Source organism: Cottoperca gobio, chromosome 6, assembly GCF_900634415.1.
Source record: "Cottoperca gobio chromosome 6, fCotGob3.1, whole genome shotgun sequence".
Classification (NCBI taxonomy): domain Eukaryota; kingdom Metazoa; phylum Chordata; class Actinopteri; order Perciformes; family Bovichtidae; genus Cottoperca; species Cottoperca gobio.
The window spans coordinates 23,365,626-23,381,096 of record NC_041360.1 but is presented as its reverse complement, the minus strand read 5'-3'; the positions used below and the strand labels follow the sequence as shown (position 1 = coordinate 23,381,096).

The 15,471-nt window shown below is 40.2% G+C and overlaps 1 protein-coding gene across 2 annotated transcripts; it reads right to left on the bottom strand.

The window, feature by feature from the left end:
• Nucleotides 1–1,943: 1,943 nt before the first annotated feature.
• LOC115010065 (monoacylglycerol lipase ABHD2-B-like) lies at nt 1,944–11,363 on the bottom strand. 2 transcript variants are annotated; one of them, XM_029434460.1, is made up of 11 exons: nt 11,262–11,363; nt 10,767–10,841; nt 9,534–9,771; nt 8,164–8,339; nt 7,655–7,822; nt 7,284–7,467; nt 6,989–7,081; nt 6,537–6,638; nt 6,361–6,430; nt 4,919–5,003; nt 1,944–2,906 (listed from the first exon to the last, which is right to left on the bottom strand). In XM_029434460.1, exons 3-11 carry the CDS (start codon nt 9,743–9,745, stop codon nt 2,680–2,682), a joined length of 1,317 nt encoding a protein of 438 aa, XP_029290320.1. In that variant the 5' UTR covers nt 9,746–9,771; nt 10,767–10,841; nt 11,262–11,363; the 3' UTR covers nt 1,944–2,679. The 2 variants fall into 2 exon arrangements, with proteins under 2 accessions (XP_029290320.1, XP_029290319.1); XM_029434459.1 differs by lacking the exons at nt 10,767–10,841; nt 11,262–11,363 and adding an exon at nt 10,636–10,750.
• Between the last annotated feature and the right edge of the window lie 4,108 nt (nt 11,364–15,471).

Sequence of the window (15,471 nt, the reverse complement as noted above, 5' to 3'; positions counted from 1 at the left end):
CACTTCTGTACTTTTACCAAAGTACCATTTTGAAATCAGGAGTTTAAGTGGTATTTATATTTAAGTTAATATCATACATACTGTTTACATTAGCATGTTTATTGTTGCTTTATTTTATGTTGAACTGATATAAGAGTTTGAGATTGCTCTCAGTATATTCATGTCTCCTCTAACTTTAGGTTGTACTCATGTAATGTTTACTATGTGTTCACCATCTTAGTTTAGCGTGTTAGCATGCTAACATTTTGTAAGTAGTACAAAACCTTTAAAAAAAGTCATGAGTCATCGTCCTTGGACAAAATGTCCTGCCAACCCAGTCAACAGTCGTTGAGTTATTTCAGTCTGGACCGAAAACCTGCGACTACAATAAACAGACGAAAATAATCTGTGAAAAATATTTATTATTGGGTGAGTTATGACAAATATGACTCATCAGTCATGACATTAGAACAAAACACTTTAAGATTATCAATGTTACACCCATATGTTGATTCATACTATATAGTGCCGCAATACAAAAATAGGAACTGTAAAGACAGTAAAGTGCAAGCGAAGGTCAGGACATATTGCACAAGAGTGCTGCAGATTATATTCAGCTTTTAAAAAGGAAAGATAAAGAATTAAAGTTGTATTGAAGTTGGGTGGAGTCGTCTGCATTTATTTAGAGTGTGACAGGATGTTACTCACAGGAAACTGTGACTAACACACACACACACACACACACACTCCAAAGGCCCAGATTAAACCACATAACACAAATTATTTCCTCACATGAACATCAGCTCAATGTTTGTGTCACGAGACTCAGAGGGAAGTTTTGTGTGATGCTTTTCATGCGTGTGCGTTTTAATGTAACAAAAACATTGTGTCTTTGACGTGCCGAACGCCACCGAAGTGTTATGTAGCAAAACGCATCTTAAAAACAAACCCCAAAAAAAGATTGGTCACTTATGAAACGTATAAATCAGCCCTTGTTCTAAGTAATGTGTAATATGAGACCTCCGAGCCAAAGCCACATGTGCCCAAAATGCAGCATAATCATTAAAAAAAGTACAAAGTTGAGCTACTTTATATTTAAAAGTGAAGAGTGCTTTGGTCCATTTGTTTGGTAAGTGCTTAAAGAGGAAGTCCACACTTGGATTTCTTATTTAATACGCTTACTGCTCGTTTCCCGTTTGCTCTCTCGTCTCTCCTTTCTGCCAAACGTGTTTGTAAACACAGTTTGAACCTGCGCCGTCATGTGGACTTCCTGCTCCGCCATGTGGACTTCCTGCTCCGCCATGTGGACTTCCTGCTCCGCCATGTGGACTTCCTGCTCTGTTATGAAGACCTTTTCAGTAACTTGTGTCTTAATATTTTTGTGAACAGCATTTAGGAAATGAAACCGTCTGACCATCCTCATGCTTTTACAGCAGTTCATGGAATGGGACAAGCTGACCTGGAGCAGAGCACAATCATAACGCTGGGGTGTATGAAGTGCCCACAGTGCCGTTCAACAAAACAAAACAAATAAATGAAAGATTACCCTTTATGTTTCTCTGCGTTGTACAACTCTTTAAAAAACCTGACACCCTGATTCCTTTATTTTGAAGGAACCGCAACAATGCCGGCTGATGGTCCACTGCACACAATGGAAAAACTGTTTTCAAATTGAGATCAATTACACCTCAATATATATATATATATATATATATATATATATATATATATATATATATATATATATATATATATATATATATATATATATATATATATATATATATATATATATATATATATATATATATATATATATATATATATATATATATATATATATATATATATATATATTTTAATAATAATAATAATATATATATATATATATATATTAATAATAATGTTATTTAACCTGCAAAACACCAAACCTTTAACAGAAACGAGATGATTTTATATCAATATTAGGAAATTAAAGTTTTTACTCAACACAGCAGATGTTCTGTTGAGCAACAGCTGGAAATCCCCACTGTAAACAATAAATCACGTCATACTGCTGCTTCGAGGTAGCTCAACACCAGAAAACTATTTATATTAAGGCACTTAAAATCTGGTTGTGAACTTTACAAGTTAAATTCTGAACAACCTTTTACATAAATGCACCTGAGGTGGGTCTTCAGGTGTATCTAACGTTAACTATGGTTTAAGGCTTCATATTGTGTCCTTCACACTATGACACATTTCCAGTTTCTATAAAGATTTAAGTTATTCTAGTTGTGCTAACTTATGAATAATTTAGTATCTAGGAACGTTTTCTCTTTCTACGTGCAGGTGAAAGGTCACGCTCCTCCTCTGGTTGCAGTGCGCTCGTCCCTCCACTAATTCATCCTCCTGCTTTGCAGACTCAAGAAGCAGCAGCTGCCAAAACCAGCCGAGGGTGAACTCGTGTTACGCTGGGGGTTAACTGGGAACAAGAGGAAGGACTAATTCACCATGGGGGGTCATGTTACATTTTCAGGTATCTTATGAGAGTTTCCGTTTACAACTTGGTGTATCCACTTTAACTCCGCCTTTTTCTAATCCAGTTTGGGACTTCCTACATTTCCCATTAGTACAGAAGTGGAGCAAATACAAGAAGCGCACAGATGCTTTTGTAGGTTTGGGCTTTTGTTTTGTCTCCTTGCTTCTCTGTACAGTTCGTTACCCACTGAGTGTTACCCCTGTGCTCTGCAGGCAGGAGTTCGAGTCCCGGTTGCCGCTCCTCTGGCAGGCCGGCAGGTTCTTCTCCCAGTGGCAGATGGCGTTGGTGTACTCCACTATGACCTTGTCCATCCAGGTGAGGGGTTGAGGGAACAGCACGGCTCCCTCAAAGAAGCCCAGGTGGCCTCCGTGTTGAGTCAGGGCGAATACCACATTGGGCATCTTTTCTACAGAGAGGAGAGGTACGAGGTCAAATCAACTGAAGATGCACAGGAAGGTTTCTCTGCTGGTGCATCGTAAGCAAAGCTCCAGCACACAGCGGGATCGACACCATTTTATTAGCAGATTTCTTCATCAGATTTATTTTATTACGAGTATATTCTTGTACTTTGTACTCTGGTTCTCAGACATTAACTAGATCCTTCAGCCTGCAGGCCAACAAACCAAACTGTACAGTAGCGCTCCTGAAATATAACCGTGTAGTAACAATGATTCTTAGTGCCGAACATTGGACACAAACGTACGCCCGATTGTCTCTCTGTTGAATTTCAAAACATCAACAGGGAGATCACAGACACAGATATTGCCGGTGAAGACTGTAGCGCAGAAACATGTATTAAAGAAAGAAACGAGTTGCACTTCATTGTGTTACTTTGGCTTTTACTGGTCAAGCATATCCAGCCATTTGTTAATTAAAGGCTCCCTGATCTCGTCCATGTGAAGGTAAATAATTCAGCCCTCCTGCTCTGGGGAGGTGACTGACTGCAAGGCCAGTGGCCCTCCTTTCCCTTTCTGTGACTTTACACCACTTACACTCTCTCTGCTACCGTAACACTTGTTGTTTGGTAGATACACACATACACACACACACACACACACACACACGCACACACACACACGCACACACACATTCTGCAGTTCAACTTGACATTTGGGGTTGAGGTAATATTGTTTATCGAATGTGTTTTAAGGGAGTTTCCTGTTCAAGAGTCGAATCATTGCATCCAGAAGATAACAGTTCAAGAGTTAAGGCATATGGCACACGTAACCTCAGCTCCTTTAATAAGTCTATAATAAACTGAGCAATTATTATGCGTTTGAAGCAATGTGTCAAAATCAATGTTGGTGATCATTTTCATAACCACGGCAGCATTTAGTATACAGACAATAATGACATCTTTAAATATGTATATAATAAATGAATATTTGGAGTTATGAAGAGTCCAATTAAACGGGGTTAACGAGGGTTATTCAATACAAACTTATTTGAAAGTTTGGACCTTGTAATGAAGGGGAAGAGGTTAAGAACAACTAGAATTCATGTGCGGTCATTTCCTTGAAGTAGAGGACTAGTTTAGAATTTCACTTGTCAAGGTTTAAGTCATTACTCAAACTGATTTACACACATAGGGGCCAGTGCATGTGACCTCCCGAGTCAAGACAAGGCAACAGGCTAGGTCCCCACACACACACACACACACGGCTCTCTATATATATATATAATCCGGCAGCCTCGTCGTATCACATGGCCCTGAAAAATTCAACAAGACTGTCTGGGTTGGGTGGTGTTGAGCAGATAGCAGCGAAAAGACTTTATCAACACTTAAGACTGCGGCTCCAGTGTCCAGCTCCAGAGCAGAGGAAGCACAATGGGACAATTGCGCCACACTGGTCCAAGTTTGAGTCACTGGGAGGACAATGATTTACTGTTTTAGTCACTCGTAATCTAGGAAACACGCAAAACATTCAAAACATGAGTCGTCATAGGAACGGCTCAGTTAACGCCGAGAGGAGCAGAGCGTACTTCCTGTTTTTATAAGGCTTGTAAAAATATCATTTGTTGATTTTAATGTGTGACCTATTATCTGATTGGTTTGAAAGTTACTTCATGATGAGACTGATGAAGGCTTTCATACTGAAGCAGAATACTTTGTGTCAAACCCTGGATTACTTTAAATAAGCATTAGACACGTTTGAACTCATCATTATGAAGTAACGGTTGAGTGCACAATGTAATGGCTGTAGAATAATGACGCCATCTTTTATTATGTTATTCCGTCAGCCACCGCTGTCCGACAGATCACTCTCCGCAGCAATTAAAATATATGGTCAAGTCTTACAGACTTAGTATCACTTTGGATAAAACACATTTTATATTACTGTAACTGATCACCAAAGCAAATGAAACCGTCGCATAAGACCCCAAATACTTCTTATCTCTGAATGATTTAACACAAACCTGCGAGTGTGCGTGGAATATCCAGTAGCGACTGATGGACGAGCGGGTCGTCTGAGGAGTTCACCAGGAGGAGCGGCACAGTGACCTGGAGGCAAAACAACGGGTTGTTTCTGAATTACTTTTTAAAGCAGCAGCAGTAAAAGTAAAAGTAAAAGTAAGTTATCTTGAATATCTTTGATAATTGCAGTTTTTGGCTCCTGGGAATGTTGTAATTGTCGCCCCCTAAAATAACTTCTAAGGCAATTTAAACATGAAGACAACAACGAAGAGACTTTACTTTACTTTACACACACAATGCCCACGCAGACGCCTGTTCATGGTGCTAGTAATAAGTCCACATTGACAGTTTGGCATCTCAAATTGCTACATTGGCTTTTTATAATTGGCACGTCTCAGATTCTGTTCAGTTCAGAGCCCTTGACACAACTTCAATTAAATACTGTAGGAGATATTGAAACGTCCATATGTATACTTTGGGGGACTGCCTGGGACCCCAAAACCTCCCAGTTTGCACTTCTCCAGGACCAGCAAAGACAAATATGACATCTACTTGTGCCCGTCAATGATATGGATCTGTTGTACATCGTTAGTCTGGACCTCTTATATCCTGGCTGTAGCAGCTGAAGATATTTAACCCTAAACATGGCTTCCTGGCCAAAATGACAACATTCCCAGTGGCAATAAAATGTTCAGCAGAAACATTTAACAGAACCTTTATGTTAGTCTAAAGGGTTTAAACAAAAACCTTGTATCTGATTTCACAGTCTGGAAATAGAAGCTGTAGTAGAAGCAGGACAGGCTAAGCACCATTAGTAGTCCCAGTAGTTGTAATGGTAGAAAAGTAGAGCAACTAGTAAAAGATGAAGTACTATAGTAGCAAAGATGCTATAAAAAGATTACAATGGTACAAAATATACACTTCCTGTCTCCTAATCTAGTTATATTTCATGCTGCTAACACAATATATTTACACATCTAACACACATATTTAGCATTTAAACTAACGTTCACACTCTGGGACAGACAAATAATACAACTTGTTCTCAAACAAAGTTAATCTTCTCCTGATTTAAATGTCATTTTAGTGTGAACACGTGTCCAAGTTACTTTGGTGACTAAGGGGCCGAAAGAATCTGTGCCACGCTGTGCTCCCTCACTTCTGTTAATAATCTCAGGACCTGCTGTTAGTCTCATAAGGAGCGGCAAAACCTACATGACGCAGGAAATTGACTCTCAGTGCGCTGCCTCCTGTCTAAACAGTCTCCAGTAGTAACAGCAGAAGCAGTAAAGGTAGTGATAGAAGTATTACTAGTAGGACTAGCAATACAGGAGGAGACAAAGTAGTAGGTGAAAGAATAGCAGCGGTAAACGTGGCAGTAGTACATTAGCAGTATATCAAAGTAAACCTAGAAAGCTTTCTGTACAAACTTCTCCACGCTCACTTTGTGGATGTAGTGCACACAGCTCTCCTTCTCGTAGTACTCCTTTAAGGAGCTGTAGCCGTGGAATTTCCTGCAGTACAAATCGTGTGATAACATCAGTGACAGAGACAAGAGCTGCAGAGTTTGTGTCAGCCATTAGCGGCCGAACCACACCGTAAAATCTACCCAAACTTCACCTCATGATGCTGTCGTCGATCTGCATCAGAGACGTGGCCGCGTACAGTCTGCCCAGGTCGGCGTCGCCAATGTTGCTGGAGCTCAGGCCAAGCAAACTGCTCCTGTTGAAAAGTACAATAATGGGATTTAGACTAATCAGGGCGGGGAAATAAATCTTTGTTTGGCAATTCATGGCTGAAGGAATTCACACTATGAGCCTATTTCTTCAGCATTTTGCTAATTTTCTTGTATACAGACAGTCAAGTATCCCCCCCAATGGATGTTTATCTTGTCACCAACCTTTTTGCTGCAGAAATACACTGCAATTAACAACCCAATACAACTGAGAGAAAGCAGGATCCAAGCTTTATCTTGTCTCTTTCTGACATACAAAGCAGAGAAAGCAATGCTGCAATGTATGCATGATAAAATGACACAGTCAGACACTTAACAGTGGTCTATCTTTATTTACCTGTGCGACAGGATGAGCTTCTTCATGTTGCCCGCCAACACAAAGTTGTAGAGCCTCCGGCACTGATCCCACTGAAGGAATGTTTCCTGGGCCCTACACAAACACACACATTCACTAAAGGTCGAAAAAAACACCCGACCAGCTTAGAATAAAAGCTTCAAGGTGACCAAATTCAATGTTAACGTATAATGTATATTCAAAAGGTTTGGGGCACCACTCCAGTAAACTAGTATATGCATTGTTAGACACATAAAGTCCTGGTTCTGTACATTTGTTTGTCCTTTATTGTACCAACCTGAGGGCGCTGTAACCCTGACAGACGGTGACGCAGCAGAGCACTCTGTCCTGGTTGGATTGGTTCTCACCCAGGAACTTACAGACGATGTTTCCCCCCAGACTGAAGCCCACGACCACCAGCAGCGTCTCAGGAAAAGCTCGTTTGATGTAGCCCACCATGGCCGCATACTCCCAGGTACAACCTGAATGAAAGAGACACTTTTATGTAGTCGTGATGAATACAAGGAGTGTTCATTTCTTTGTCTTGTTTTGCTTCCCTTAATGTTTAGTTCTCGTCAACTACACAATAAAGTGAACTTCCCCATTACTGAACTGTCACACGTAATCACACCATTACTCATATCCACCGTGGGACGTTTCCCTCTTTACCGTAGGTGAACATGCGAGGCGAGGTGAGCTCCATGTCGGGCAGGGCTCCCAGGTGGTTGAGGACGGCGCAGCGGTAACCCTGCCGCTGGGAGTAATCCACAAAGGTCCGTATGTAGTTCTTCTCGCTATGGTTACCAATCCCAGGGCAGATTACCATGGTGATGTCATCTGACACAGACAGACAAAGTGGAGTCACATGTGGGCGTAAAAGTGGACGCCATGTGTATGTGCGTGTTGATTTAATTGGTTGCATTGCATTTTGGCTCTTGGGATGTCATTAGAGGTCTTCCTGCTTGTGCATACAGTCCTGTACAGTCCTGTAATGTGAGCTGCTTGTTACTCCAGCATGATGTACTCACAATCCAAACAAACACATCAAACTATAATAACAATAATCAAACAATAGGCTTTAAAAAGACAGAAGATCAGTAGTTGTACGATGCAATCCTAAATATGCAGTAAATCCAAAGGCAGCTGCTTCACCAGATAAAGCAGGATTAGCCACTGACCTCCTGTGCTGTGGTCTCCACGAGCTTCAAAGAGGTCAAAGGACGCTGTGGCCCCGTCCTGCATTGGGAGGAACTTGCGGACCCCGCAGGGCTTTGGAGTGTTGATACGCCCCATCTTGCCATACAGGGCCGTCTGGAGATGTCCGCTCTTACCCCACAGTAAGGGAGGAATGTATCTGGAGAGACGGACAAGCTTCATATTACAGCTATAACCTCCACCTTGAAGATGTTTTAGCTCAGTCTCAGTAAAGATTGTCACACATACCACTCCAACTAAAGGAGGCGGCAGACACGTCTACAGACAGCGTGTAACAGACCAGCCCAACCAGCTGAGTTAGATTTAAACTGAGTTTGAGAAGATTGCCATTTTCATACCAGCAAATCCTGTAATTCTGGACTCCTTGTCCAGAGTCTCAAGACAAAAATATTTAGCATAACTGTCTTTAACAATCGAGTTCACAGGATGAGCAAGTCAACTCATCCATGTGCAAGCAGCAATGGTTTGTTTTGCAACAAGAGCACAACATTAGCATAAATGTTAAAAATGTAGATAAACAAACACACCCACAGACAATCCAGCAGAAGATCTTTGCACGTGCAGAGCAGGAACTTAAAGGAGAACTTCTGTTTGTCTTGAAGTGAACGACTGCCATGACTCTACATGTCAGTGGAGTCAGAACGGGTTGGGGTTAACGACTACAGTTTGGAGAATTTGAAAAGTCTGGAGGCGTAGAGTTAGAAAGCCTTCTTATCATCTCTGCTAGACTCAAGGTTACAGAAGCTGCTACTAGCATAACACACCCGAGTCTGCCACTGAGCGGTCAGCTCACAAGTTGCATTGTGGGTTATGAAGGTGATTAGTTTTGACAAGTAGGAAGGAAGAATGTGAAATGGGTTTACACTGAGTTTTTGCGAGATAAGTCACAGGACTTTAGTCATGTTAATTCCCTTTGAGGACTAAATGGACAGACTGATGTAGACTTGAGGTGATGCCCGGTTAGTGTTTTCCTCATGTTCTTCCTGGGACTACGAGTAACCCTTAACACACAGCTAACTACTGATAGCATGAAAGCATTCGCTTTAAATAAAAAGAAATTTGTCTATTGCTATCCATTTGTTTTTGCCTTTATGCTATTGTTCTCATCACTGTGTAGTGAAAACTACTTCCTGCTCAAAAGAATGAAAACGTAAATCCAAGTGGACCTGCGAGCTCTCAGGGTCACTAAGTGTCATGTCCGAGACTGTGGACCAGGTCAAGTCTGAGGGATTCACGTCAATAATGGTTGTAAGATAAAAGTGTACTCGTTAACACTTTTACTGTTAACTAAGAGAAGCAGGGAGAATCGCACGTTATAATAATGAACACTCACTCTTTGGTCAGCATTGGGCAGGTTTTGAACAGGTAGCGGCTCAGCAGTGTATCCTGGTAGATGATCTCCGGTGATGCCGTGGTACTCTTCAGGTTCAGACAGCGCACAATGATGTAGAGGACAGTTGCCACGGCTGCCAACCTTATGCCATCAAACATGGCCGGCAGCTCTGGGCCGAAGGTGTTCATGTCACCGTCCTTGAGGGTGGTCATTGTGGACACGGAAGAGGACCTATGCACTGCACGTTAGGAAAGTTACATCACTTATTAAGAGCGTACAGGAGGTGGAGGGTTATTTAGACGGTAACACGACTCTGAGAATGATCTGATTTGCTAAAATTGAAAGAAATACTAATAGAATTAAAACATTTTAAATAAGCTTGTGATGGTTTTGGGCTCTGCCTTCCTCAGCATGTGTAGTTGCTCTCTTTGGAGAGCTGCTAGCTCTAAAAATAACATATCTGTACTCTGGTGTCAGTTGGAAGTCTTATTTTCTCACGTTGGTCTGAAGTCTGGGTCAGAATCGCTGATCCTGCAAACAAACCTTCTGCACCGACCTGCAACATCTGACACAAAATGTATAAATATTGGCTCTTGGCACATCAGGAGTTGGCAGAGGGGGGAGTAGTACGCAGATATTTTATTAAAGGAATACTTCACCCTCAAAATTAGAATTTGAACCCGTGTTACCTTGAATTCTTGTTTCTGTAAACAAACAACTCATCAAGACTTTTCTGTGTTTTTGCATTCTTTGTTCACCGTGTGAGAAAAGTTTTCTTCAAGAATTCAAGGTAACACGGGGTAAGTAAGATTTGCAAATGATCATTTTGGGGGTGACAGATTCCTTTAAGTAATAGTAGCAATACTACAGTGTTAAAATACTCTACCCTATACTACTCTATTGCACTCTAAGTAAAAATACAAACATATATTAGCTTCAACATGTACTTAAAAATACCAAACGTACTTATAAGTGATCCATTCATTCAGAATTGTAATGTTGCAGCTGGTAAAAAGGTGGAGCTAAACAAATGTGGAGTAAAAAGCACAATAATTTATTCTAAAATGTTGTGGCAAGTAAAGCACAAACACTTCAAACTTACTTTCTTCTAATGGGTATTTGAAGCTTCAATTCAAAAGTCCACATACCGATATTGACCATTGCTGTGGACACTTTGTATGATGGGGTTAACCTGCAGAGATGCCCTCTACTGATTTAAACACTTTCACCCACCTTGTCGTCTGACTTTGACGGAAATGCAGTGGTTGTAGTGGTCCCTCCTTTTTGCCTGATGATGCCCACTTAGTGCTGGAAAACAAACAGTTGCTTGTTAAAACATACTGGTTTCAGTGCCTCAGGGAAAAACACAAACAAACAAACAAAAGGCGAGAGCAAAAACATACAAAACCAGCATGTCATTTGCTGTTATATCGCATTTAGCTGCATGTATAATGCATGAACGACAAAACCGGAACGACAAAGTAGAATAGGGTAGAATATAATGGAACAAGCGGCCAGCTGGGTTGAGGGTAGCTTCAAAACGACTCACATCAAGTGTCCCTGGTTTAAGTTTCTTGCCCCCTTTTGTTTTGTCACTCAGGTAAAACTGTTCCTGAAGAAGGTCGAGGTGAAGCTGAAGGCTTCAAACTAACACAAACACCACATGGACTGTCCATAAAGTACATATTAATGTTTTTAAAAGTATACAGAGACAATTTCCGGTCGTACCATCGTTGTTTCTGGTCGTCTGTCCAGGTTCTGGTCGGATCCAGCCGGAGTTGAGCTGTGTCCCTGAACACCGTCTGTTTACAGCAGAGGACTGACTGACCAGGGAACTCACAGCGCATTCAAGTGCTCTTATAAAGCTCAGACTTTAAAGTGTAAAAACAGCCAACAATAAAAAATAACACATTTAGCTTATTCTTTACATTACCGTTGCAAGGTAATTATCTTCACTTACACATGACATCTGTTATAATAGTGTTGGTATGAATTCAAACCACTCTTTCTGAGTCATAGCCTAGTTAAACTTCCGTATGCGTCGTGTGTATTTTTGAAATCCGACAGCACCTGAAGGCAGCATACCAAATAGCGGTGTAGCTTACTTCCTACTTGAGAGAAAGTCTCATTTACAGTAACAACACGCTTGTAGTTACATTGGAATGATCCATGTCCACCTATTGTAGACCAACTCTCTTCAAATAACAAAAAAAAAACTAAAGACCTATTGTTTTTATTTGGCTTTTAATTTGGGTTAACTTTACTGGTATCATTTTTTGTTGAATTGTGTTTGAAAGGTTTTACTTTGTTTTTCTCTAACTTATTGCTATTTCTATTATAACTACTATCACTATTCTTATTATTCTTATTATTCCTATTATTCTTATTATTTGTATTACCATTGTAGGCTTTATATTTTACAACAACACACAGATGTCACACAAATATTATGTAAATCGGAAATATTGGCATAATAATCCCACACACTAATAGTTAACCTATTAAATATCATATATCTGACGAAGTTCTAAAAAAAACGTACTACCCGATACTCCGTTCTTACACAAGAGATTTAAACTATAAATAGGATGTGTTTTTTTATGGGAAGTGACAACACAACAACAGCAACATATCCCCTTTTTGTGATTATTGTACATTTAAAGCGGGTTTCAATTCCTCATGAACTGGAATAAGGGAATTCAATAATTTCACTTCAGTTTCCAGTGATGATTCACTCTACTTCCTTTTGTATGTTAACCACTGGAGGGCGCCATCCACTAATGGGACATACAGTCCTAATATTTATTCAAAGTGAATCATGCTTTTAATGTATTTTGTGTTGGACTGTATTTATGAGAAGATATGACATTATAAGTACATATTTTTACAGACCTATTCCATTATTACATAGAAACGTACCCTACAATTACCAAACCACTAATATAGTATATTAAATGTAATGAGAATGTGTGAGGAATCGCACAATTAAACAACAACAGCTGTAGATAATGAAGTTAAAATGGTTTTGGAAGTGTTTTGCATTGTAGTTGAAGTAGAGTCTTTCTCTTTTGAAAGTTGAAAGGAAAAAGGTGCACAGATGTACAAATGCACAATTAAATGAAGAGCTTTTAATTATTTCTTTTAATTTGATTGAATACACTGTATATCTTTAGAGAGCCTAAATTGTTGTTGTTGTTGCACCCATTCGGTATGGCACAGTCCTGATGAACTTTGTGAGCAAACACAGCTGTGTGTGAATTATGAACGACAAAATGAGGTTTCAGTTGAACTGTGGCTTTTGTTTTTCTTCCAAAGAAATAACACCACAGAAATGTAACATTCCCCTCCTCAATCATATTCACTTCTTTATCTACGATGCTGTTTGTAAGTGTGAATCCTCATCCGTGTTTCCAGATGGAAGACGAACGTGAAAGAGGACTTTGTCTTGTTTGTTTTGCGGGAGACAGAAGTGAAAACTCACAGATACGCAGCAGTTAAAGATGTATGAATTATATGACACATTTCTTAAGTCTTTAGGTGAAGTACATTTTCACAAGGTTTGAGTCTGCAGGATTATTCTGCTCTTGACATTGAGGATCAGGATCAAACAGGCTTCTGTCACGTTGAAGCTCCATCTAACCATCATTAACCTCTTCCTCTGGCTCAGACTTAGTGAGGGTCAGTCATGAGAAGAAGCTTTGTCTGACACAAGGGGAACATCAGAGGATGCTGCCCTTGTGGAGTCTCACCACATTTGACGGCTGCTTCGCGTCAACCAGCCCACAGCTCACATGACTGCTCTTATGGTTTCACGACTGTACGGATAAAGCACATTTCTGCCTGTTGAGTTTCAGCAGTTTAAGGATTTTGCTGACACTCTTTTTCTGAGTCAAAAATAAAAATAAACCAAGAGGGGTTTAAATATCTTTGCTGAAGCACACTTCAACATGATGCAAGCTTGGGCATTTTAAGTGACACTTTCACTACAGGAAAGGAAAATGTCTCTTATCCCTGTATTTTACTGTCTCGACACATTTTTCTAAAGCATTGTCAGACATTTTTGAGGCTTGTTGTGGTTGTTACCTGCTGTTTTTATGATGCTCTTAAGCCTGAATTTTGTCATGTCAAATGTCTTAGGGACATGATGACTGCATGTCTGTGATGCTGGGAGGTGTATAAAGTAATTCATACATATGGTTGTAATTCAAAATGGACTGCACAAAGATTAAACAAAAAGTCTGCATGCTGCACCGTGAAGACGGTAAAAATATGACAGGAAATGAGACAGTGAGACAGGGTCACATAAAAAAACCCTGTTTTTCCCACTCTCGCTCAACACATTTCAAATCTATTATCTAATAAATATATATATATTTTTGCAGCTGTCATTTAAAGGCCCTCAGCATTTAGTTCATATTGTGCTTTTGTGGTGGTCAAAGAAATAATCTAATTTAACTGCCAAACCGTGAAACTGATGCCCTCGTGCCCCCTGAGGGCCTGGGGCACCCCAGCCATTTTGTTAATCCAGCCTTAGAAATCGAGATGCAACAAAGTCCACCCCTAGACCCAGGGGCGACCTGTAATGATACATATCATAATAAGCTTTTCTCATACTCATAATATGCTTTTCTTTTCTTTATATGCATACATTGTAGATGTGTTTGTCTTAGTAGTTTCCCATGGTACCAGTTCCACTATTTACTCAGGAGGTCGAGTCTCTTATCACTCTCTTTTGGGGAAGTAGAGGACTAGGGGTGATGGTATTTTATTAGGGTCATATACTTTATGGCACCCAACCAAAATGGGGCGCAGGGTCTGGTCTATGTCATGTGTTGATAAGCTTTACGGCTCGTCCAAAACCTCCCCTTTCTTACCTTTAAAATGTATGAACACACCGATACATAGGTTCATTTGAACCTTCTTTGAAAAGAATAAAGAGCTCTAAGATTACTTATTTATAGGTTCACTTCTCACAACTCTTTAGTTTAGTTGTATCGGCTAAGAGGAGACCATCCCACTCGTTATTACTCATGTTGCATAAACAGAAGAAGCTCGTACTGTGATGATACTGCCGCTTTAAATTTCTCAGCATATCCTTGGTTTGCCTTGGAAACACCTCAAATAACCTTCTGCATTTACATGGAATTTAAAGGATAGAAAGAAGAACAAACATTTTATAATGACGTCCTAAACAGAAATATGCACTTTCACTTCTAAGTTCCTGTTTCACAGTATATGCACCTTCTGTTAGACCTACTTATCATCAAACTGATGAGTGGGAATACAAGAGGAGCTTCGTATCGGCCCATATAGCTTGAGATTTAGCTTTGATGGTAAAAGGTCATCATTTCTTTTGGTCCAGCATGTGAGAAGAAGGGCTATAGGTTTCACACAGCACGGCATTTGATCTAAACGTGCATGAGAACAGAGAGCCGAATGAAGCATGGAGAAGTGATGAGAGCAGACCATCAAAGCACAGCAGCTTTTTTCCTCTGTATTTGAGCTAGTCGCCAAGCGTGAGATTACTTTAAGCTGCATTTAAATGACTTTGGCTTGTTACTAGGCTACAGAAGAGTACATTTGCCCTGCCAATCAAAGTGTGTAGAGTTCCTCTGAGAATATAGTTGCTGCTACTGTAATGTGCCACATTTTAAATCACAGGGGAAAGAAATGTGAACATGAGAGGCAGATGTCATATCCTCTAAACAATCACGTGACTGTTGTTAAATGTCTTCTTTTGTCTACTAAATGTGGAGCAGGATAGAAATCTTATTTATCCATGCAAGAGGTGAAGACTGAAAGGGTCCGACACTCCTGGACATCCATCTTAAACTCACACCCATTAAAAACAATTTTTCGCCTCACGCCCACTCCCTCTGAGAGCACAAAAATCAACTATGACCCACTGCTGGGTCTCGGCTCGAGAAACGCCCACAGC